Genomic DNA, 24,317 nt, shown 5'->3' with positions numbered 1-24,317 from the left:
GAACTTGCGTCGTTTTCGGCAAATCTTCGTAGAAGCTTCCGAACAGTTTCCGATTTAAATTATCCAATCATAAACTGGCGCGAGCACTCAATCTCTAATTTAATGTTAACTGAGATTGTAGTGTTTTTTAATTCTTTTTATGCTCTACGCTAAGTAGATACGGAAGCTGGACAGGTGTAAAATTGCATTACACGTGAGTTAAGATTAAGGCCCCGTCCACACTGACCCGGGTAAATTTGAAAACGGAGAAATTTGAAAACGCCGCGTAAAATGTTTTCCGTCCACATTAACCCGGGTAAATTTGAAAACGATACGCTTCATTAGTAAGTAAAAGTAAAAGTAAAGTCTTTATTTAACGAGGGTAGCACTAAAATAACATAAAAAATACTAACAAACCAGTGCCCTCTAAAATTATTTACAATAAAATATAAAAATACACTATTTCACGCTCCAAGTCCAAACGCTCATTGGTGAGCGTTTTTGAAAAGCTCCGTTTTCGGTGACCGAAAACGCCGTTTCAGTGTGGACGGTTGGCCTAACCGGAGAAAAAAAAGATGCGTTTTCAAATTTACCCAGGTCAGTGTGGACGGGGCCTAAGTTATATAACACAAGAAATGATGTTTTGATCGTGCCTGCGAGCCTCATGTTTTCGTTAAATACCTTAAATTATCTGCTATTGGTGCGAGGAAAGGAAGGGGGAGGGGGGTCTTATAAATTGTAAAAAAAAAATGCAGTTAAAAATTTACTGGCACAAGCTTGTTGTTTTTCCTTGTCTCTTCCCTCCTTTCTTAGTGAAGGTTACGCTTCAATAGTTTTGTATAGCGGTTTGAAGATTATTTTCACTTAATGGCGTTCTTCTTGATCGTTCATAGTGCACGTGTTCCCAACCCCCTCCCCCCCGAAAAGATAAACAGCCGAACTTGCTTTGGTGGGGGGTTCTAGGGGTTCCGGTCCCCCCCCCCAAAAAAAAAACATTTTTCGATTTCAAATACTACAAATGCAAATGACGAGAATTGAGAAGAGAATCCTTAATAAAATCAAGAACAGGACAGACGGTTCAAATGAGAAACGCGAGGTTCGTCAAGAATTATTTTATTATTAAACGGGATATAAACATTTTACATACACGTTTTGAACGACCTTTTTCGAGTCGGACGTGAAGGAACCCCCCACCCCCACCCCCACCCTTTTCAAAAAGGCTGAGAACCACCTGTTAAAAACACTTGAGTTGTTTAAAATTAGGTTTAGAATTAGATTCAAAAAACATTTACACGTGAGTATAAAGCGAACTCGCGGCGTGAAAAACAACTTCGTGTTATTGTGAAAACGACATCTGGGCCATGTGTTAAAAGGCGAAGTAAAAAAAACAAATTTCTCGTCCGGATTTCTTTTAAAAAAAAGGGCGGGTGGGCGCTTTTCCTGTTATTTATTATTTATTTTTTTTGTTCCATTCCTTACCTGTGTTGTTCGAATATCGATTTTTTTACTCAATCGTCAAATTCTCCAGAAGCGAACTTGCAAAATAAATCTTGCAAGGTAATCGACCTATCTAGTACGGACCTAGCGTACCAAGGCTTTAAAATTTACGCTCGAGTTTGCATAAAAACGCAGTCAAAAGCCATGTCTTACAGAATTTTCAACTACGAACAAAGTGAAATTAACGCCTGTTGGTTTTTTTCGTTCCAATTTTTTCACTAACAAATAATAAAAAAGAGAGGCGGCCCCAAAAATTGAAGCGGGCGGGGACGAGAAACATTTTGTAATTTTTACTTAGCCCTACATGTAGTAGATGTTTTTAAATTCAACAAAGCTTTTATTGCTAATCAAAGCTGTGAGCTTGATACCGGAAAGAAGCCAAGCTGTTTTTATCTCCGGTCAAATCACAATAAACAAAGAAGTTTACAGGGATCATCCAAAAAATTGCAACCATTTTTCAAGGACTTTTCAAGGACCAAACTGAATTTTCGAGGACCACCTACCAGGAATGTTATTTCACAGATGGTACATTAATGCACATTCCCAGTCCAAGCTAACAGGTTTTAAAGGTTTTTAAATGCCTAAAATGCATTCGACATGCGCAGGACAATTACTAAGAGTTCAATTAGTAAGAGTTCATACAAAACCACTGGCGAATTTGTTTCACTGACATTTGAACTCACGTGCGCAGTTGGATTACTTTGCTTCTCAATTTCCCTTTATCAGCTGCTTTTACACCCGGCTTTTTCAGTGTTTAAAGCTGCTTTACACAGGAAAAGACCAAAGTCTATGTAAAGCAGTTCTCTTTCTACCCCACTTCATTTAAAGTTGAAGAAAATTCAAGGACTTTTCAAGGACTTACACACAAATTCAAGGACTTTTCAAGAAAAAATGGAATTCAAGGACCTTTCAAGGACTCCCCTAAAATTCAAGGACTTTTCAAGACTGTGCGAACCCTGGTTTATGATCAGTTAAACTTTCACAGTCGTAAGAAATTTCACGAGCTATCAAAGTTTAGAACGGCTTCCAACAGTAGCAACTTTTCTCTCTCTTTCTGTTTGTTGTCTCTGAATATTCAATTCACGTTGCATAAAAAGTCCTTTGTACCGATTTCCCGCCAACCATATTAATCAACTACAAATTTGAAAGAAAAGATTAACAACCGATTCACAATCACATTGCATTCGTATTTTGGGGAAAAAATTCAAATAAAAAAAAATTAACTTTGCAACGTTTGACAAGCGCACTTAAATATGATTAGTTAGCATTTAAGATTATCTTTCAAACGTTAGTCTTAGTTATACAGCATCTGAGGTTTCGAGGGTTTTCCCAACCGCTCACCAAGCACGTTGTCGCTATTTAGATTAAAATAGCGGCTTTTCCGTCTTGAATGCATATTAAAGTTTTACTTCCAAGTTGACCGCCAGGCCAGGTTTATATCAGAAATTTTGCAGTATTTGGGCCAACGAAAAACAAGTGTATTTTAATTTCACTATAAATCTTGCTGTACTCTTGGCCTTCCCAGTTCAGTTTACTGCAATACAAAAAAGTAGTCGAAAATTAAATATTTTTCCTGGTTTCCCTTTGCTTTAGAAAGAATTTAAATCACAAAGTATCAGCGCTTTGCAGCGAATTTTCTTTTGAATACCTAACTATTTACAACTTAAACGTTTCATCAAGAGAGCATATTTCCTCCCTTGGATTCAAATTACTTTGTACAAGGGAACTTGCGTCGTTTTTGGCAATTCTTCGTTTAAGCACTCGAACAGTTTTTTCAGCTTACAAAGTGATATCAGGGTATTTTCTTTAAAACAATGGCGCCGACAAGACATTGTATTTAATACAAAAAAATGAAATGTCCAAACGCCTCAGCTATGACACTGTTTCAGTGCAAATCTGACAATGTTCAAAGTCAAATGTTTTTTTTTACATTTTAACACGCAAAACTCGTTTTAAACACGCATTTTCCTGTTGGACAATCATAAGCTGTGCAAGTATTTTCAGGTTTTTCCTCTCAAGGAAAGCCACCTTTATTTGTGTTTCCATTTCTCGAGCTTTCCTCGCGTCTCTCGACTTTTTCGCCGAAGCGTTATTCTTCCTTCTTCGTTCCCAGTAACTCTCTCTTTCTCTTGTTCTGTTATTTGCGTCATCGTCTTCTTTTTTCCTCTTTTTTCTAGCTTTCTCCTTCGACTCGTCTCGCTTCTTCGCAAGATGCTTAGCGAGTGTTGTTTTGAAATCGCTTTCTCTGTTGTCTTTGTTGGATACTGCTTGAGCTGCGTTCTCGGAGGTGGCAATTTCTCCCGCGAAATCCTTTCGCTTGGCGAGGGAGCTAAAATGTAATGCCCTTTTGTCCACTAAAGGAACGGTGGGGTAAACATATCCCTGAAAACTGTCAAGAAGTCTGGAAGATGTAGCATCGTGAACGAACATCGGGCTACTATTTCTGTTGGCTCGTGTTTCCTTTTCCATGTTGATTGCTTTAATCTCAAGTTTAATGTGAACTGAGATTGTAGTGTTTTTGAATTCTTTTTATGCTCTACGCTAAGTAGATACGGAAGCTGGACAGGTGTAAAATTGCATTACACGTGAGTTAAGATTAAGTTATATAACACAAGAAATGATGTTTTGATCGTGCCTGCGAGCCTCATGTTTTCGTTAAATACCTTAAATTATCTGCAATTGGCGCGAGGAAGGGAAGGGGGAGGGGGGTCTTATAAATTGTAAAAAAAATTGCAGTTAAAAATTTACTGGCACAAGCTTGTTGTTTTTCCTTGTCTCTTCCCTCCTTTCTTAGTGAAGCTTGCGCTTCAATAGTTTTGTATAGCGGTTTGAAGATTATTTTCACTTAATGGCGTTGTTCTTGATCGTTCATAGTGCACGTGTCCCCAACCCCCTCCCCCCGAAAAGATAAACAGCCAAACTTGCTTTTGTGGTGTATGCAGTTTATTTAATGTTATATAACAAGCATTTTACAAATAAATCTCATATCAGTCTTATTGCTGGGTAAAACGTAAGAGGGACATTTCGAGGGAAAAAATACCAAAAAATAATAATATTTTATGAATCCACAGCTTTGCATTTAGTTTAATTTCTACTGAGTTGTTTTTTGATTTCATTTTTTATTTTTATCTTATAATATCACTTAATGCGACACTTACAAATCAACTTTTTTTAAATAAACAGACGTTGACTTTTGCAAAATAAGGATTATCGGGGATTCTCGATATCAAAATGAATTTAATATTTGACCGTGTGAATCACGACTGAAATAATTTGCGATAATTACAGTGGCGTCCCAACGGAGGTTCTAGGGGTTCCGCCCCCCCCCCCCCCCCAAAAAAAAAACATGTTTCAATTTCAAATACTACAAATGACGATAATTGAGAAGAGAATCCTTAATAAAATCAAAAACAGGGCTTAGGATTCAAGTGAGAAACGCGAGGTTCTTCAAGAATTATTTTATTATTAAACGGGATATAAACATTTTACATACACGTTTTGAACGACCTTTTTCTAGTCGGACGTGAAGGAACCCCCCACCCCCACCCCCACCCTTTTCAAAAAGGCTGGGAACACACCTGTCAAAAACACTTGAGTTGTTTAAAATTAGGTTTAGAATTAGATTCAACAAACATTTACACGTGAGTAAAAAGCGAACCCGCGGCGTGAAAAACAACTTCATGTTATTGTGAAAACGACATCTGGGTCATGTGTTAAAAGGCGAAGTAAAAAAAAACAAGTTTCTCGTCCGGATTTCTTATAAAAAAAAACAAGAGGGCGGGTGGGCGCTTTTCCTGTTATTTATTATTTATTGTTTTTGTTCCATTCCTTACCTGTGTTGTTCGAATATCGATGTTTTTTCCTCATTCGTCAAATTCTCCAGAAGCGAACTTGCAAAATAAATCCTACAAGGTAATTGACCTATCCAGTACGGACCTAGCGTACCAAGGCTTTAAAATTTGCGCTTGAGTTTGCATTAAAACACAGACAATTAAGCCATGTCTAACAGAATTTTCAGCTACGTACAAAAGGAAAGTAACGCCTGTTGGTTTTTGTTCGTTCCAACTTTTTCAATAACAAATTATAAAAAAAGAGAGGCGGTCCCCAAAAATGAAGCGGGCGGGGACGAGAAACATTTATATTTTTTACTTGGCCTTACATGTAGTAGATATTTACAAATTCAACGACTTTTTTAACCCTAATCAAAACTGTGAGCTTGTTACCGGAAAGAAGTCAATTTCTTTTTTTTTCGGTTAAATAAACAAAGAAGTATAACATGCTTACTTACTACAAGAGGAAATAAAAGCTTTTCAGTCCAAGAAGCTAGAATGGTAAAGATACCATAGCATCTTAACCGAGCTTAATGTTTTAATGTGACGGTAAACTTCGTGGCAGGGGCAAGTGAAGAATAAAGGGTATATACTCATGTCCAGGCTGGTATAGGTTGTTATTATCTAGTTCAGTCTAAAATGTTTCTACCTAAACTAAGTCTTTTTTCGACGAACAAGTACAAAATTAGTGTTTTGTTTTTTATGTTAATAGTTTATCAAAAGAGGACATATATTCTCCACTGTTTAATGAACATTTCTCAAATGTATTTTTACAATGTGTCAGGTGATAACGATTGAAACATTTAATGCGATAGGCAAAATATCAACTCGCAATTTTGTAACAATAAAAAGCTGTTCAAAGACCTCTGTAATAACAGGATGTACAACTATATAACAACAAAGAATTTATATAACAACAATGTTTTCCTTTTCTTAAAAAGAAAAATCAAAAATAGATTTACAAATGGCCGAAGCTTTCCAAACGCAATTTACAGTTTAATATATCAAGATCAAAAAATGTTCACAGTCACAAATGTTCTTCACATTTTGGCGCATAAAACTCGTTTTAAACACGCATTTTCCTGTTGGACAATCATAAGCTGTGCAAGTATTCTCAGGTTTTCCTTCTCAAGGAAAGCTGCCTTTATTTGTGTTTCCATTTCTCGGGCTTTCCTCGCGTCTCTCGACTTTTTCGCCGAGGCGTTATTCTTCCTTCTTCGTTCCCAGTAACTCTCTCTTTCTCTTGTTCCGTTATTTGCGTCATCGTCTTCTGAAGAATCTTCTAATTTTCTCCTCTTTTCTGCAGGTTCGTCTTTTGACTCTTCTCGCTTCTCACGATGTTTAGCGAGTGTTGTTTTGAAATTGTTCTCTCTGGTGTCTTTGTTGTATACCGCTTGAGCTGCGCTCTCGAAGGCGGCAATTTCTCCCGCGAAGTTCTTTATCTTGGCGGGGGAGCTTAAATCTGTGCTCTTCGTGAATACGTAGAAAGGCGATGAGAGTTTCAAGTCTTGTGGCCCACCGTAATTCCCGCCTTTATACGCCAGCGCTCTCGGAGATTTCCCCTCTTGTGTTCGCTGCTGACTGCCAACTTGGAATGAGTTGTTTTTTGCTGATGACAGTAGCTCATCGTATAACAGACGGACTCTTGTTTGCTTGTCACTTTCTAGACGGTCATCAAGTAAAGCTCTTCTGTCCGCGAAAGGAACATCAGCATTGGCTGGGCGAAACATTCCCTGAAAACTGTCGAGAAATCTGGAAGATGTAGCATCGTGTACGTACATTGGGCTGCTAATCTTGCTGGCTAGTGTTCTCTTCTCCATGTTTATCACTTGAATCTCAAGGCTAATGTGAACTGAGATTGCAGTGTTTTGAATTCTTTTTAAGCTCTGCATCAGGAACTAACGGAAGCTGAGCAGGTGTAAAATTACACGTGAGTTTAGATTTCGTTATATAACACGAGAAATGATGTTTTGATCGTGTTTTGCTTGCTGGTTGTCATGTTGTCGTGTTATGCTGTAAGTTCCTGTGCAATTAATAGAAGGTGGTGGTGGGGGGGGGGGAAAGGTTCATTTTTAAAAAGTTGCTCTTAAAAAGACATACAAACAGCCAAGTTTACTCTGCATTTACTTTGCTAATAATTGATTAATATGCCCAGTTCTTTTTCCTTTCTCTTCCTACTTATAAAACCTATGTTTAAAATCGGAGTTTATTTTTGAACTGTTTTTACACTCCGTAGCGTTCTTGTTTTCAATCTAACAATGCATGCACGTCTCCCCCCGGAACGTTAAACAAAGTGTCGTATTAACCATAACGTGACTTAGCTTAAAGTTGCATAACAATTATTTCATAATTGCTCTCACGTGGCTTCGCCAAAACGTGAAATTCACTCTCGAAAATAGAGAAAAATATTTATCATTTAAGTTAATTCACAGCCTTACAATTGATTTTAATTGATTAAAATACAATTCTTAAAAAACGCAGCCAGGTTTATTTGTAAAATGGATCTAATACACCTAAAAGAGTTTAAACCAAACTTGATTTGTTTAAAGAAACTTAGAATTAGCATTATATTCGGAACATTTTTTAAAAGCCTTTTAAATGTAAGGCTCACGGAGAGCATGAAAAAAACACGCGGGCAAAACAACTGCGTGCTATAATCATAATAAGTTGAAATGACGTCTGCGTGCTGATAAGTTGTTTTTTGATCGTTTTTAAGGATGAAGATTACTTAATATGTTATGTAACAAGCCTTTTGTCTGTGGCTGACACGCTTTGCAACACGTGAATTAAGCATTTGAGAAGTTAAGAACACTTATCTCTTAAAAACACTTATCTCTTTATTTAGTCCTTTCACAGCTAGGCAAGTGATCGCAAATGGTTAAAAAAAGAACTGAAAAATAAACACATGAAGTTATTTCAATATTTAAACGGATTATATATACCACTGAAGGCTGTTGGATTTGCAAATATAATTGAATTTTGTACGTTATCTGGTTTTCACTGGAAAAAGATTAATGGGAATCTAGATCCAAATACTTTTTATAAAAAAATTCTTCTGGGTCCGTCTTTCAATTTCAACATCTTGGACTCGCTTGTCTGTCGAAAAAATATTACTCGTGATATTTTATCATTTATTTTGTATTGAGTAATATTTAAATTGTTCAATCTTACACAATAACAACTAGGTAGCTAGCGGTACAATCATTTTCATTTCTTTGCTGAAAACATAGAGAACCAGGAGAAATCAAACTTGATTGTTTGAAGAACTTACGATTGGCCTTATACTCAACAAACATTTAGGGCATATTTACTTGCAAAATACGGGTAAAGCTGTCGCATTAATATTTGCCCGTTAGAATTTTTTTATTGTTTTCGAGCTTAAAAAAATAAAAAATTCCAAGGGCCGGGCAATTGTGTAGGCTCCTCACCGTACGTAAAAATGAAAATATTATATTTTTAGATGCTCACGTGGGAATGAAAGTGGTCACGCGACAAACAAAAACATCATGTTATTGTGAAATGGCGTCTGTCGCGGATTTTGTGGAAAATAACATTTCACGGGCCTTTCTCCGTTTATCCCCTTTTCTTTCCCAGATACTTACAATGTTAATCTAATCTCAAGCTTAATTTTGAAACATTGTTACACTCTTGCTCGTGTTTTCCCGCAAACCCTTCCCCCCTTCACCTCCCCCCCCCCCACACACACACACACACACACACACACACACACACACCTCTCACAAAGCAAAAAAACGACATTCGCTAAGTAATTATGCGTTATGATGTTTGTGATTTCATGCACGTAGTTTAACTTAATGTTATATAACAAGCTTTTTATGGCTTTCGCGTGATTGAAAACGTGAGATGGTTTACAAAAAAAGAAAAACAACACTTTAGCAAAAAATATATGGTTTGAACATGCACGCACACAGCTTTGCCACTGATCCCAAATGATAAAAAATCTGAATTTAGAACCAAACCCTTTTCTTAATTGTATTAAATGAGCAACTGGAATCTTTATTTTCAAATGAAATTTCGAAATCAACTCATCCTCTCTGAAATTGGATTATCAAGGATTTTTGATATGCCGGCAATCTTATGCAACCCGTTGTTCATCGAATATCAAGACCTGATTTTATGACAAAATACTGTAATTTGAGCTTACTTCATTGTCATAAAATACCATGAATACAGCTCGATATATTTTTTGACTATCGCATACGATGTGCGAAAAAAGTCTTTAACTGAATCCTGCTGAAGAAAATTTGTTTTAAATTAAATCTACAGAAAAGCTGAGTTGCCTTTGATATAAGATGTCAGTAAACAGACTTAAAATCAGTTTCCTTTCCTGAGAATTATTATACATCAGAGCTACAACGAAACAGTTAGCGTTTTATTCAATTAACATTATTAAATTCTCTACATACATAAATACTAAATAATAGTAAGACGTTTTATTTGTAAGAATCTCGCGGGGATATTAAAAATTTACGTGGGCAAATTAAAACAACTTCGTGCTATTACGAAATGCGTAGGTATCAATTAAGATTTTAAGCTGACATTATCTGCAGATATTTTGTTTTCAAATCACGCGAGTTTTTGCGGAAAGTAAGCAAGGTGTTTTCGCATCCTGTTCTATTAACAGCGAAAGTCGAGATTTGCATCTTTCCTCAGATGTTACAGAATCGTGAAAAACATCACGAGTTATGAAACGTTTGCACGTTCAGTGATTTTTTTTTTTAAAAAATGGCTTCCCGCGATAGGAAAGCAGAAAATAACTCAAGCCCTTGTAAAAGAAGCCACCCTCCATATTTACTTAATATTTAATTCATTTTTCATAAAACTGACATTTGTACAAATTTTCAGTCAATCACATCATTCGACAAGAACTTTAGAAAGATTATAAAACGTTTTTGTATTAATCTGTAAATCCATGCTCCATACCTTAGCAAGAACTCCATGGGCTAAGCTAGGCTTGAATTGTCTAGGAAATCTAACCGTTTAATTTATAAAGAGTTGTCTATTGGTTGATCATCGCGGCAGGCTGGGTACGATGAAAATTTACATAGAGTTATATGGCAATGCTACCTTTTTTACTGGCATTATGCTATCTTTTAACATGTAAGCCATACATGTACGCATTGCGGACCCTTTATTTCGTAGAGATGTTTATAAAGAAAGAGAAAGGTTGGGGTTGGGGATTGACGGGTTTAAAATAAAACATAAAAAGCAAAGACTTCCTGAAAATTTAAAACAAGAATGATTGTGTCACTGGTTGCTCTTTTCGACTTTTATTTTCAAATTGTATCGCGATCTTCTGAAAGTTTTGTTTATGCGCGAGACGTCAATATTTCGTGGTATTGCCGTCTTATTTCCGGCCTGTGATTGGTTCTAAAATTGAAGTTGACGTCGCTGCGCTGAATTGGGTTCCGTTCACGAACGCATAAAAATTCGTAACTTTTATGCAATAAATCGATGGTAAATCTTTTCTCTTGCGGTTTGCACAGTTCGGACAACTTTTACGGAAATTAGTTGTTGTTTTTTTTCTCAAAGGGGGAAAAAGGTCGACTTTACATTTGGATGACAACTTTAGTACCTTGACAGATTTTCTTCCGGAACTCTTCTTCGACATTTCGTAAGTTTTAAAAACAATTTGCGTCGGCTAGCCTACTATTTAAATAAGTCGAAAATGTTTTTTTTTTATTTTTCGACCATTACGGCATTGTATTTTTAATTGACGGTGGCAAAAACTCTATTTAAACGGAACCCTTGCTTTAAGTAAGGGGAAACTGTCAGCTATAACTGAAATACACAGTAAATTAATAACACGTGCACCATAACTAAAAGCACTTACTTTATTTACCCAAAACAATTTAAGAGTAATCATTTTTCACCGGTGAAAGACAGAACCACCAGCGTTATAATTAAGTTTTTTTGTTCTTGATCTAAAGTTTGTTTGTTTGTTGTGACCATGCTCTTAATTTTTCGCAGTGAGTTCTATTTACTTACTGCATCCGGAACATTTAGAGAAAAATTAATATGACTTTGACATAGAACCTGCAGTTCAAACGAATTTAATTAACGCTTCATTGCATTGAGTAATTCATTGAGTTTACCGTGCTTTGGCAGTGAGAAGTTCAAATTTTGAACCTTTTAATATTGAAAAAAAAGTTTTCTCTCGTTTTGTGTCAAAAGTCAGGGGACAAATTGTTGAAAAAAGTAATGAATCAAGCGCTAGAATCATGGAATATCACGAACAAAACAAATCCTTCGCCTACATATCGTTCAGGCTTTGTTTACTCTTGGTACATCGCCTACTATGTTTTGCTTTCTTGTGGAGCAGTTCTTAACAGTACGGTGGTGTTTGTAATGCTTCGAAGTGGTAAGATACGGCAAAATATTTCACGCTTTCTGATTTTTCATTTGTCAGTCACTCATCTGCTACTTTATGTGACCGTTCCAGTATTTTGGAGCATTCATTCCTCGAAGGGAAATTCTTCATCGTGTAAGGCCCTAGTCCTCATGGATCTCGCATGCGCCGCGGCTATTTTTAACAGTTTGGTCGCTATTACCTGGGACCGACACAGAAACATTTTGCGACCTTTTAAGAGCCTGGGGCCGAGACATTTGAAGACTTACTTAATGTTGGTTTCCGCCATCTGGACTTACGCCTTCATTACGTCTGCACTTTTTATTTATAGCGTTAGAAAAGACTCTCGAGTGTTTTGCTCCAAAGAAAATAATGGCACTAAAACGTGTAAAGAATATAGTTTCTGTCATTTGCCTTCAGACTGGAAAACCCAGCTTTCCAAAACAGTCTAGTTCTTGCTGGCGTTTGTTATTCCTTTAATGTATATGTTCATCGCCTACACAAAGATCGCTGTTAGTTTATGGGAAAGAAGCAAAAATGGAACAATTCACAGTGCGGTTGCCAAGTCTAAAGTAAAATCAACTCGCTTGATGGTCGTCGCTGTTCTTGGCTTTGTTTTATGTTGGGGGCCGAAATTTTTTGTGGATTTACTAAACGTCTATGGAGTGTACAGTGAAAACAACTTTGAACTGCAGATCTGGTGTTTCCTGGCGCAGACGTCAAGCTTTTCCATAAACCCTGCAATTTACGTATTTTTAAGCCCTGAATTTAGGAAACTATTTTTCCGATTCTGTTGTTGCTGTGGTTCGTGGCGCGTGTTTTCCCGCTGTTGCCGCCATTGTCATGAAAATCGTGTCCAACCTATCATGTTGGCAAGCTACAACTGAGCAGAAATGAACTGTATGTAGAGATAAATCAGTTCACAGAAAATTATAAGTTTAATTTTGTTTACAAATCGTTTCTTATATACTCGTCATCTAATTCACTACTTATTTTCTACTGTTTCATTTAAATTAAACTCCAACAAAAGAAAAGAGCTTGGGGACCCTGTGCTATGAGGTGTTAATGCCTGTTATTAATAATGCACTCGTTGTTAATTATTCACGGGTGGCGGCTTATTTTAGCTCAGTCCATTCCTAAGTACTGTATTTGTTTCTAAGGAGACAAGTTTACTGGCTTTCAAGTCAACATTTTCTCATTTAACTATCCCATTTCTCCGATTACTTTCTTCTTGCTTTCAGTTTGGGAACTAGCATTATATATCAACTTTTCAAAGGTAAGTGTTATCGTCCTGCAAATTAACTGAAATAGTCCACTTTTGATATCTGGCAATGATGTCTATCTTACACGAATCTAGACTTGAAATTCTAATGTATCTGTTTTCTTGAACATTAAACAGTGGAAATATCCTACTCATGGATGAGTGATAAAATACATCATGCACACTGGATTTGAACTTTCGGCCTGCTTACAGGGTCTTACACCTAAAAAAAGAAATAGAGTAAAACGCAATAAAGAATCACGAGGCGAATTAAATTTACCAATTTGTGTTTTGGCTGTCAGTCAGACAACGATCAATTGTCAGACTGAGCATCAAATATTGCTTATATTTCATAGGCAAAAAGGCTGATAAAAAGCAGTGTTTTCATTGCAGCCTTTTAACGAAAGGAAAATAAGTTTTAAGATGATTTGTTATATTTTTATTTTTACACAAGCGAATTAAAATGGCGGACGCCACCGATTGCCATGGCAACTGGATATTCTCTGGTCCTGATGGTGTCAAACCGTTTTCCCGTTACAAGTTGCGTGACACAAGCTACGTTGGTCACACAGCCTATTCACGCGAGCGCACAAGTGACGTCAAACACATGTGGCGGTCACCTTGGTGGAGTGCTGGCAACTTTTCCGCCAAAAGTGGTTGGGTTGGCGGCATTGGTTGGAACACCTGGTCTTACAATGATTGGCGGCTGCTGAAAAGCGGCCATCAAATTACAGCTGGTCCATTCCGTACGGCCACTGCACATCGCATTGTGAACGAAGGAGTGTACTAGTGCGTCCTTTTCATCCAACAAGAAATTTTTTTAGACGAATTGACTGAGCTGGTTCTTTATTCCTGTTATTTTGCTTAATCAAGTTGTGTTGTGCTGGCTTCATACTCGAGTCCAAGGTCTTAACAGTTTTATTTTCCAAGATGGCGCCTTTTCCGTCATCTTGAAAAGCAATGTTGAAAGGACCCTGGGGAGGAGTTTGCAAAACGGTTCACTAGCGGACGATGTATTTACATGCTTCCAACATAAACCGAGCTTATTGTTTTAAAGTAATGGTAGACCTTGAGGCAGCTGCAAGTGAAGAATTAATTAACTATTAATCATTTATAATTTCAAATTTACTCCGTGGTTTTTCACTGTCACGCAACTGTCACGCCGCAAAAAAAAAAATAAATGCAATTCTATTGAGTCAAAAACTCAAATACTACAGGTTGTAGAAAATTACGTTATAAACAACTTGTCCAAGTCTCAGGTCTGTACGGTATTCCGTATATATATATTCGAGTTGTCCGTCAAAATGTTTCACATGAATTTAGAGAGCACAGTATGGCAACGCCATGTTGGTGCCCAACTGCTTGGGCACCAACATGGCGCAGAGAATTAATTAAAATATCTGGAGTTCACTTCTGCTTCAAAAAGCGGTCAGATCACCCCCTTGAACAAGTAAATATTCAGATAAACACTTCTTGCAATACCTGAGCTGTTCAGATAAGTCAGGGTTCTTACGATTCTGGATTTTAGAATTTTATGACGTCACGTGAAAGCCAAAATTTTCGGCCAGGTTGGAATAGGTTGTTATTATCTAGTTCAGTCTGAAAGGTACTTCTATGATGTCACAATTTCATGGGGGTCCCTTGTTAATCATTTGTCACTATTGAAAGTTTTACTCACTTTATAGTCCTTTTCATGACAAAACTGGCCCACTTGGTAAGGTCAATTAGGACAGCATTGCGTTAGGTTAGTCGCCGATTATCAACCGTTTTACTCAAGTATATCCTCATCTAACCTCCTACGTACCTCGTCACGCAATATGTAGTCACTTACAGGTTAGATTGCGTGACAAGTCGAAAGAGTTTCATTTTTCTCGCATGACGATCGCACTGGATGAACACCCTCGCCAGGCGCCGTTGCATTTTGCCATTGAGGCGCGCGAAACAGAAAGCGCGGGAAAAAGCGCGGGGCTTTTGCGACAAGCCCACAAGTCCACGCGCACCGCGCTTTAGCCAAGGAGGGACGCCTGGGGACAAGCAAGCTAGATGAGTAAAACATTCAACAATAGGTCAAGAAAAAACATGTTCTCAACTGTTTAATGGCAAATTTTTAGAATATACAAAGCGTTTTAATTGATTAAATTTTCAGTACAATGAGATATGCAAAATATCAACCGTCATAACAATAAATACAAAGCATCCCAAAGACTTCTGCCCCAAGCGGAAGCTTACAAAGTGATATCAGGGTATTTTTTTAAACAATGACGCCGACAAGACATTGTATTTAATACCAAAAAAAAAGTGGAATTTCCAAACGCCTTAGCTATGACACTGTTTCAGTACAAATCTGACAATGTTCAAAGTCAAACGTTTTTTTTTTTACATTTTAACACGCAAAACTCGTTTTAAACACGCATTTTCCTGTTGGACAATCATAAGCTGTGCAAGTATTCTCAGGTTTTCCCTCTCAAGGAAAGCTGCCTTTATTTGTGTTTGCATTTCTCGGGCTTTCCTCGCGTCTCTCGACTTTTTCGCCGAAGCGTTATTCTTCCTTCTTCGTTCCCTGTAACTCTCTCTTTCTCTTGTTCCGTTATTTGCGTCATCGTCTTCTGAAGAATATTCTTCTCTTCTCCCCTTTTTTCCACCTTTCTCCTTCGACTCCTCTCGCTTCTTCGCAAGATGCTTAGCGAGTGTTGTTTTGAAATTGTTTTCTCTGTTGTCTTTGTTGGATACGGCTTGAGCTGCGTTCTCGGAGGGGGCAATTTCTCCCGCGAAATCCTTTCGCTTGGCGGCAAGGGAGCTAAAATGAAATGCCCTTTTGTCCACTAAAGAAACGTTAGCAATGGCGGGGTAAACATGTCCATAAAAACTGTCAAAATATCTGGAAGATGTAGCATCGTGTACGTATATCGGGCTGCTAATCTTGCTGGCTCGTGTTCCCTTCTCCATGTTGATCTCTTTAATCTCAAGATTAATGTGAACTGAGATTGTAGTGTTTTTTAATTCTTTTTATGCTCTACGCTAAGTAGATACGGAAGCTGGACAGGTGTAAAATTGCATTACACGTGAATTAAGATTTAGTTATATAACACAAAAAATAATATTAATGTTTTGATCGTGTCTGCGAGCCTCATGTTTTCGTTAAATACTGTAAATTATCTGTTATTGGTGCGAGGAAGGGAAGCGGGGTCTTAAAAATTGTAAAAAAAACTGTAGTTAAAAATTTACAGGCCCTCGCTTGTTATTTTTCCTCGTTTTTTTCTCTTCCCTTCACTCTCAGTAAGGACCCCATCCCCCCTCCCTAATCCCCAATCGCCTTTCAAGAAGGAGGGCGCACCTGATACAAACACTTGAGTTGTTTACAAAACTACAGTTTAGAATTAGATTCAACAAACATTTACACGTGAGTATAAAGCGAACCCGCGGCGTGAAATACAACTTCGTGTTATTATGAAAACGACAGCTGGGCCGTGTGTTATTTGGCCAAGTAAAACGTAAAAAACAAATGTTCTCGTCCGGCTTTAAGATTTTGGCATGAGTTCGCATTAAAACGCAGACGAAAGCCATGTCTTACAGAATTTTCAACTACGAACAAAGTGAAATTAACGCCTGTTAGTTTTTGTTCGTTCCAACTTTTTCAATAACAAATAATAAAAAAAAAGAGAGGCGGCCCCCAAAAAATGAAGCGGGCGGGGACGATAAACATTTGTATTTTTTTACTTGGCCTTACATGTATAGCCGACATGTTGTAGATATTTTTAAACAAAGCTGTGAGCTTGATACCGGAAAGAAGTCAAGCTGTTTTTATCTCCGGTCAAATAAACAAATAAGTTTATGATCAGTTGAACTTTCACAGTCGTGAGAAATTTCATGAGTTATTAAAGTAATAATGGCTTCCAACAATAACAAGTTTTCTCTCCCTTCTGTTATCTCTAAATATTCAATTTACGTTGCATTAAAAGTCCTTTGTACCGATTTCCCGCCAACCATATTAATCAACTACAAATTTGCAAAGATGAAAAACCGATTTAAAGTCACAGTGCATTCATGTTTTGAGAAAAAAATTCAAGTATTATAAAAAAAAAAACTTTGCAACGTTTGACAAGCGCACTTAAGTAAGATTATTTACTATTCATATGGCATTTCAAACGTTGGCTTGCAAAGCAATGAATATGAGAATTAAAAATTAAGTTCACTGGTCTTAGTAATACAGCATCTGAGGTTTCAAGGGTTTTTCCAACCACTCACCAAGCACGTTGTCGCTATTCAGATTAAAAACAGCGGCTAAAAACATCCGTCGTGGATGCAAAAGTTAAAACTTCCAAGTTGACCCAGGCCAGGTTTACATCTAAAATTTTGCAGTATTTGGGCCAACGAAAAAATAGTAATTGTACTTTATTTTCACTAATCTTGCTGTAGTCTTGGCCTTCTCTGTTCAATGCCATACAAACAAGTAATCGAAAATTAAATATTTTTCCTGGTTCTCCAATCCTTTAGAAAGAATTCAAACCACAGAGCATCAGCGCTTCAGAATGAGTTTTCTTTTTAACACCGAACTACCAAAACCCGCGTATAAGAACCTAACATTTAAGAACCTGTTAGGCTAAAATTTCATTTTTAAGCACCCTTCACATAAGAACCATTTTAGGCTATAATTCTTAAACAGGTTCTTATTTTCAAAAAAAGAAAAAAATAATCTTCTCAAAAATATAAAATTAAAAAATCTTCTCAAAAATATATTTATAACACAGTCTGTACACATTATAGTTACAGCATAGTTACATAAAACTTGTCCTCCTTGAATATAATTATTATATTATTATTATTTCTTGAACAAAAGTTAAGAACCTAATTAAGAACCTAGTTAGCCTAATTTTACACTAAATACCATTTATATAAGAACCTGTTTAGGCTAACTTGAAAAAAACCTAGGTTCTTATACGCGGGTTTTTACTGTATTTACAACTTAAACGTTTCCTTTAGAGAGCATTTCCTCCCCTGGATTTAAATTATTTTGTACAAGGGAACTTGCGTTGTTTTCGGCAACTCTTCGTTGAAGCACTCGAACAGTTTTTTCAGCTTACAAAAACGACATCTGGGCCATGTGTTAAAAGGCGAAGTGAAAAAAAAACAAGTTTCTCGTCCGGATTTCTTATAAAAAAAAAGAGAGCGGGTGGGCGCTTTTCCTGTTATTTATTATTTATTTTTTTTGTTCCATTCCTTACCTGTGTTGTTCGAATATCGATATTTTTTACTCAATCGTCATATTCTCCAGAAGCGAACTTGCAAAAGAAATCCTGCAAGGTAATTGACCTATCCAGTACGGACCTAGCGTACCAAGGCTTTAAAATTTGCGCTTGAGTTTGCATTAAAATGCAGACAAAAGCCATGTCTTACAGAATTTTCGACTACGTGTAATAAAAAAGGAGAGGCGGCCCCAAAAATGAAGCAGGCGGGAACGGAAAACATTTGTATTTTTTACTTGGCCTTACATGTGGTAGATATTTTAAAATCAACGACACTTTAAACCCTAATCAAAGTTGTGAGCTTGATACCGGAAAAAAGCCAAGCTGTTCTGATTTATCTCCGGTCAAATAAACAAAGAAGTTATTGATCAGTTGAATTTTCACAGTCGTGGGAAATTTCACGAGTTATTAAAGTTAAGAACGGCTTCCAAGGTCTTCCAACAATAGCGAGTTTTCACTCCCTTTCTGTTTGTTGTCTCTGAATATTCAATTCACGTTGCATAAAAAAGCCCTTTGTACCGATTTTCCGCCAACCATAATAATCAACCACAAATTTGCAAAGATGAAAACCGATTTACAGTCACATTGCATTCGTGTATTGGGGAGAAAATCAAATATTGTCATAAAATATTATAACTTTGCAACGTTTGACAAGCGCACTTGAGTAAGATTAGTTAGTTTGCAAGGCAATGAATTATAAATAAAGTTTACAAGTCTCAGCATACAGCATCTGAGGTTTCAAGGGTAATTCCTACCACTCAACAAGAACGTCGCTATTTTGATTAAAAAAAGCGGCCACTCCGATGTATAAGTTTAAATTTCCAAGTTGAGCCAGGCCAGATTCACTTCTAAAATTTTGCAGTATTTGGGCCAACGAAAAAATAGTAATTGTATTTTATTTTCACTAATCTTGCTGTAGTCTTGGCCTTCTCTGTTCAATGCAATACACACAAGTAATCGAAAATTAAATATTTTTCCTAGTTTTAATGCTTTAGAAATAATTTAAACCACAACGTATCAGCGCTTTACAGTGAGTTTTCTTTTAAATATCCAACTATTTACAACTTGAACGTTTCCTTCAGAGAGCATTTCCTCCCTTGGGTTTAAATTATTTTGTACAAGGGGAACTTGCGTCGTTTTCGGCAAATCTTCGTAGAAGCTTCCGAACAGTTTCCGATTTAAATTATCCAATCATAAACTAGCGCGAGCACTCAATCTCAAGTTTAAAGGCCCGGCCAAACGCACGCAACATTTCAACGCAACATATCCCAACATTGTTGGGTCATGTTGTGAGATGTTGTGAAGCAGCTGGCCAAACGCACGCAACATTTCAACGCAACACATCGCAACATTGTTGTGCACAACATGTTGCACGCGTTTGGCCACCCTGTTGCGATATGTTGCGATATGTTGGATGACGAAAATCGAACTAGCGCGCATGCTCCAGCGCAACAATGTTGCACGAACGTGGCCAAACGAGTACAACATCATGCAACATCCAAAAATGTTGCGAGATGTTGGGAGAAAAATTTGACCATTTTCAAACTTGGTCCAACATCATCCAACATGTTGCAACATGTTGCAACAGGGTGGCCAAACGATTGCAACATGCTGTGCGCAACAATGTTGGGATATGTTGCGTTGAAATGTTGGGTGCGTTTGGCCGGGCCTTAATGTGAACTGAGATTGTATTGTTTTTGAATTCTTTTTATGCTCTACGCTAAGTAGATACGGAAGCTGGACAGGTGTAAAATTGCATTACACGTGAGTTAAGATTAAGTTATATAACACAAGAAATGATGTTTTGATCGTGTCTGCGAGCCTCATGTTTTCGTTAAATACCTTAAATTATCTGCTATTGGTGCGAGGAAGGGAAGGGGGGAGGGGGGTCTTATAAATTGTAAAAAAATTGCAGTTAAAAATTTACTGGCACAAGCTTGTTGTTTTTCCTTGTCTCTTCCCTCCTTTCTTGGTGAAGCTTACGCTTCAATAGTTTTGTACAGCGGTTTGACACATCTAGCATTAGGGCGCGTGCCATCGGATTTGCGTGTGTGCTATTTTTAGAACATCCTTGCGCGGGAGACGCGCAAGACGCGCGAGAAAATGCCGTGTGACTTTGCCAACAAACATTTCACTCAGAAAACAAATTAAAACTGAAAACAAATTAAAAAAATACTCCGAAAAAAAGGGGAATTATCGATCTTATTTTATGAGATCTGTAACGGAAAAACATCCGATGGTAACCAGAGATGGAAAAAGTTGAGGATACCTAAACTTCGAGCCAGGATCCGAGCCAGGATCCGAGCCAGGATTCGAGCCAGGATCCGAGCCAGGATTCGAGCCAGGATCCGAGCTAGGATCTGAGCAAGGATAATTAAGAATGGGACTAACTATTAAGCGCTCCGGTTAGCCTGAATGGCACTCCGGTTAGCCTAAAAAGCGTTCGGTTAGCCTAACTAGCACTCTGGTTAGCCTAAATAGCGTTCGGTTAGCCTAACTAGCACTCTGGTTAGCCTAAATAGCACTACGGTTAGCCTAACTAGCACTCTGGTTAGCCTAAATAGCACTACGGTTAGCCTACTTTAGCTTGGGTTGCTTGCGGTTAGCTTTTATAATAGGGTTAGGATTTCTATCTGAAAAAAGGGTGGATCCTAGCTCTGATTCTAGCTCAGATCCTGGCTCGAATCCTGGCTCGGATCCTGGCTCGAATCCTGGCTCGGATCCTGGCTCGGATCCTGGCTCGAAACCTGGCTCGGATCCTGGCTCGAATCCTGGCTCGAATCCTGGCTTTATCATTAGTTTATCTCGAAAAAGTTGCTTTCCGTTTTTAATACAGTGATAAACTCCTTGAATTTAATATTACACAGGCGAATTATGCGCGCTCGAAGGAGGACCAAAAACCATAGAAAACGCAACCTTCGGTAGAATGAAATATTTATTTTTCGGTTAAAGAAAGTATGTTTCGCTTTGCTGAACGTCTTTACATCAACAAAATTATATTGTCTTGCTCCTAAGTAACAAAAATAGCCACGACTTGAAGTTCCTTTGGAATACTCGTTTTTTGAATTTCGATAAATATATCGCTAACTGAACATTATTTGGGAATATTTTCGGAAAGTGAGCGATACAACAGTCTATTGAAAACACATTATTTTCATTGGCATTTATTTTTAAATCCAACGTTTTGACAGTCGTATTACTCTTAAATTCTGATTTTAACCGTGTTGAAATTTGACGTTTGTAGGCAAGTGAAAAGGCAACCGGTCGCCGGTTTCCATAGACGAGCTCACAATACAAACATGAGGAATTTTTGTATTTTAACGAGAGAGTTTTGAACAAAATTACTTTAAACTTTCAAATGTAGTCTCCTTATTAAGGTTCGTCGTATTTAAAATTACTGAACAACAAATAGAAAATTTATAATTTATTTATTTTCGGCGCCGGTAGCAAAACATAAGCTTCCACAATTCGACAAGAAATGAACTATAAACTGCACACTATGTTCAAAGTATATTCGAAAAGCATGAATGAAATAATGAATGTTCAGTGAATACAACTCGCATTTTCATTCAAGTACATTACCTTAAAGTTCTCAGATTTACTTCTCGAAACGAACCTCGAATCCCAAAGGCAGGGCGTTAAGTTTTCATGCATTTCTAAAATGCGGTACTCGGAATTTCCTTGCCGTTGTTTAAGTTCAGGTCTAGAAATTATGCTTTCACCGTTCTTCACGCATAAAGTCTACAGAGACACCCAACCACATAAGTATTCACTTAAGTCTTTCTTTTTCTTGCCAGCCGTCCTGTGAAGCAGAAAGTTGTCGTCACAAGAATCAAACTGGTGTACTTTTTATAAGCTTATATAAGCTTACTATAGTAAGCTTATTCGTCGCACTCGATTTTAACCGCTCTGGTGCCAGGGACAGCCGGACTTTTTTCCACAATAACAATAAACCTGTGCCAAGATGTGAAAAGACATCTTCTATATGTAATAGCTGTCGTTTTCTTTGAGTTCCATTCATCTGAAGTGTCTTTACATTTTGAATTTGAGTCGAAGCAGTCAGTTTCTTTTTCGCTCGCTGCCATCTCTACTCTGATCTGACTCCAAAACACAACACATCCTACTAGATGCTCCGATATTTTTAGCAACTTCAATACTGTCATCATCGACAGAACAGGAGACCAGTGATTCGTATCTGGTAAGTTTAAATCCTCACAAAATGCAAGTTTTGATAAACTTGAACCAAGTTTTGATAAACTTGAACAGTAAGACATTTCGTGGTCTTCGTGGTGCCGTTCGCCTGGCCGTTCCCTTGTTTTCAGCAGTTCGGGTCTTCTTGCTCAACTTCAAAAATTTGTTCAACCAATCAAAAGCGCGCTGTAAAAAATACTTTCACGCGATTGGTTACTAGTTCGCGGCAAAAGCCGTGTACGTCATTTTCTCGCGCGTCTCACGCGCGAGGCTTGTTCTAAAAATAGCACACACGCAAATCCGATAGCACAAGACCCATTACCAGAGATGTGGACTTCTAGATCATGTACTTCTGTTTTCACTTAATGGCGTTCTTCTTGATCGTTCACAGTGCACGTGTCCCCAACCCCCAACCCCCGAAAAGATAAACAGCCAATCTTGCTTTGGTGGTGAATGCAGTTTATTTAATGTTATATAACAAGCATTTTACAAATAAATCTCATATCAGTCTTATTGCTGGGTAAAACGTAAGAGGGACTTTCGAGGGAAAAAAATACCAAAAAATAATAATATTTTATGAATCCACAGCTTTGCATTTAGTTTAATTTCTACTGAGTTGTTTTTTGATTTCATTTTTTTATATTTATCTTATAATATCACTTAATGCGACACTTACAAATCAACTTTTTTAAATAAACAGACGTTGACTTTTGCAAAAAAAGGATTACCGGGGATTCTCGATATCAAAATGAATTTAATATTTGACCGTGTGAATCACGACTGAAATAATTTGCGATAAACAGGGGCGTCCCAACGGGGGTTCTAGGGGTTCCGTTCCCCCCCCTAAAAAAAAACATGTTTCGATTTCAAATACTACAAATGACGAGAATTGAGAAGAGAATCCTTAATAAAATCAAGAACAGGGCTTAGGATTCAAATGAGAAACGCGAGGTTCTTCAAGAATTATTTTATTATTAAACGGGATATAAACATTTTACATACACGCCTTGAACGACCTTTTTCGAGTCGGACGTGAAGGAACCCCCCACCCCCACCCCCACCCTTTTCAAAAAGGCTGAGAACCACCTGTTAAAAACACTTGAGTTGTTTAAAATTAGGTTTAGAATTAGATTCAACAAACATTTACACGTGAGTATAAAGCGAACCCGCGGCGAGCAAAACAACTTCGTGTTATTGTGAAAATGACACCTGGGCCATGTGTTAAAAGGCGAAGTAAAAAAAAAACAAGTTTCTCGTCCGGATTTCTTATAAAAAAAAAGAGGGCGGGTGGGCGCTTTTCCTGTTATTTATTATTTATTTTTTTTGTTCCATTCCTTACCTGTGTTGTTCGAATATCGATGTTTTTTCCTCATTCGTCAAATTCTCCAGAAGCGAACTTGCAAAATAAATCCTGCAAGGTAATTGACCTATCCAGTACGGACCTAGCGTACCAAGGCTTTAAAATTTGCGCTCGAGTTTGCATTAAAACGCAGTCAAAAGCCATGTCTAACAGAATTTTCAACTACGTACAATGTGAAAGTAACGCCTGTTGGTTTTTATTCGTTCCAACTTTTTCAAAATAATATTTAAAAAAAGAGAGAGACGGCACCAAAAAATAAAGCGGGCGGGGACGAGAAAAATATCTACTAAGTAGATATTTTTTAAATTCAACGACGCCTTTAACCCTAATCAAAGCTGTGAGCTTGATACCGGAAAGAAGCCAAGCTGTTTTTATCTCCGGTCAAATAAACAAAGAAGTTTATGATCAGTTGAACTTTCACAGTCGTGAGAAATTGAAGTTTGCTCTCCCTTTCTGTATCTGGTCTCTGAATATTCAATACACGTTGCATAAAAAAGTCCTTTGTACCGATTTTCTGCCAACCATGGCATTAATCAACTACAAATTTGCAAAGATGGAAAACTGATTTAGTCACATTGCATTCCTG

The 24,317-nt window shown here is 37.4% G+C and overlaps 1 protein-coding gene, 1 long non-coding RNA gene and 1 pseudogene across 2 annotated transcripts; 1 reads left to right on the top strand and 2 right to left on the bottom strand.

Annotated features, from left to right (window-relative positions):
- Positions 1 to 215: 215 nt before the first annotated feature.
- Positions 216 to 591, bottom strand: LOC144630642 (uncharacterized). Its single transcript, XR_013566592.1, has 2 exons — positions 463 to 591; positions 216 to 315 (listed from the first exon to the last, which is right to left on the bottom strand). It is a non-coding gene; the product is annotated as an uncharacterized LOC144630642 (long non-coding RNA).
- A 5,509-nt stretch (positions 592 to 6,100) lies between these two features.
- Positions 6,101 to 7,339, bottom strand: LOC144630604 (uncharacterized). Its single transcript, XM_078488977.1, has one exon. It carries the CDS (start codon positions 7,196 to 7,198, stop codon positions 6,347 to 6,349), a length of 852 nt encoding a protein of 283 aa, XP_078345103.1. The 5' UTR covers positions 7,199 to 7,339; the 3' UTR covers positions 6,101 to 6,346.
- A 4,189-nt stretch (positions 7,340 to 11,528) lies between these two features.
- On the top strand, positions 11,529 to 12,563 carry LOC144630965 (neuropeptide FF receptor 2-like; annotated as a pseudogene).
- The last annotated feature ends 11,754 nt before the right edge of the window (positions 12,564 to 24,317 follow it).

The sequence above is a fragment of the Oculina patagonica genome, chromosome 11, assembly GCF_052425735.1.
Source record: "Oculina patagonica isolate OP01 chromosome 11, crgOcupat, whole genome shotgun sequence".
Lineage (NCBI taxonomy): Eukaryota > Metazoa > Cnidaria > Anthozoa > Scleractinia > Oculinidae > Oculina > Oculina patagonica.
The sequence above is the reverse complement of the archived record's forward strand: the minus strand, read 5'-3'. Positions and strand labels throughout refer to the sequence as shown.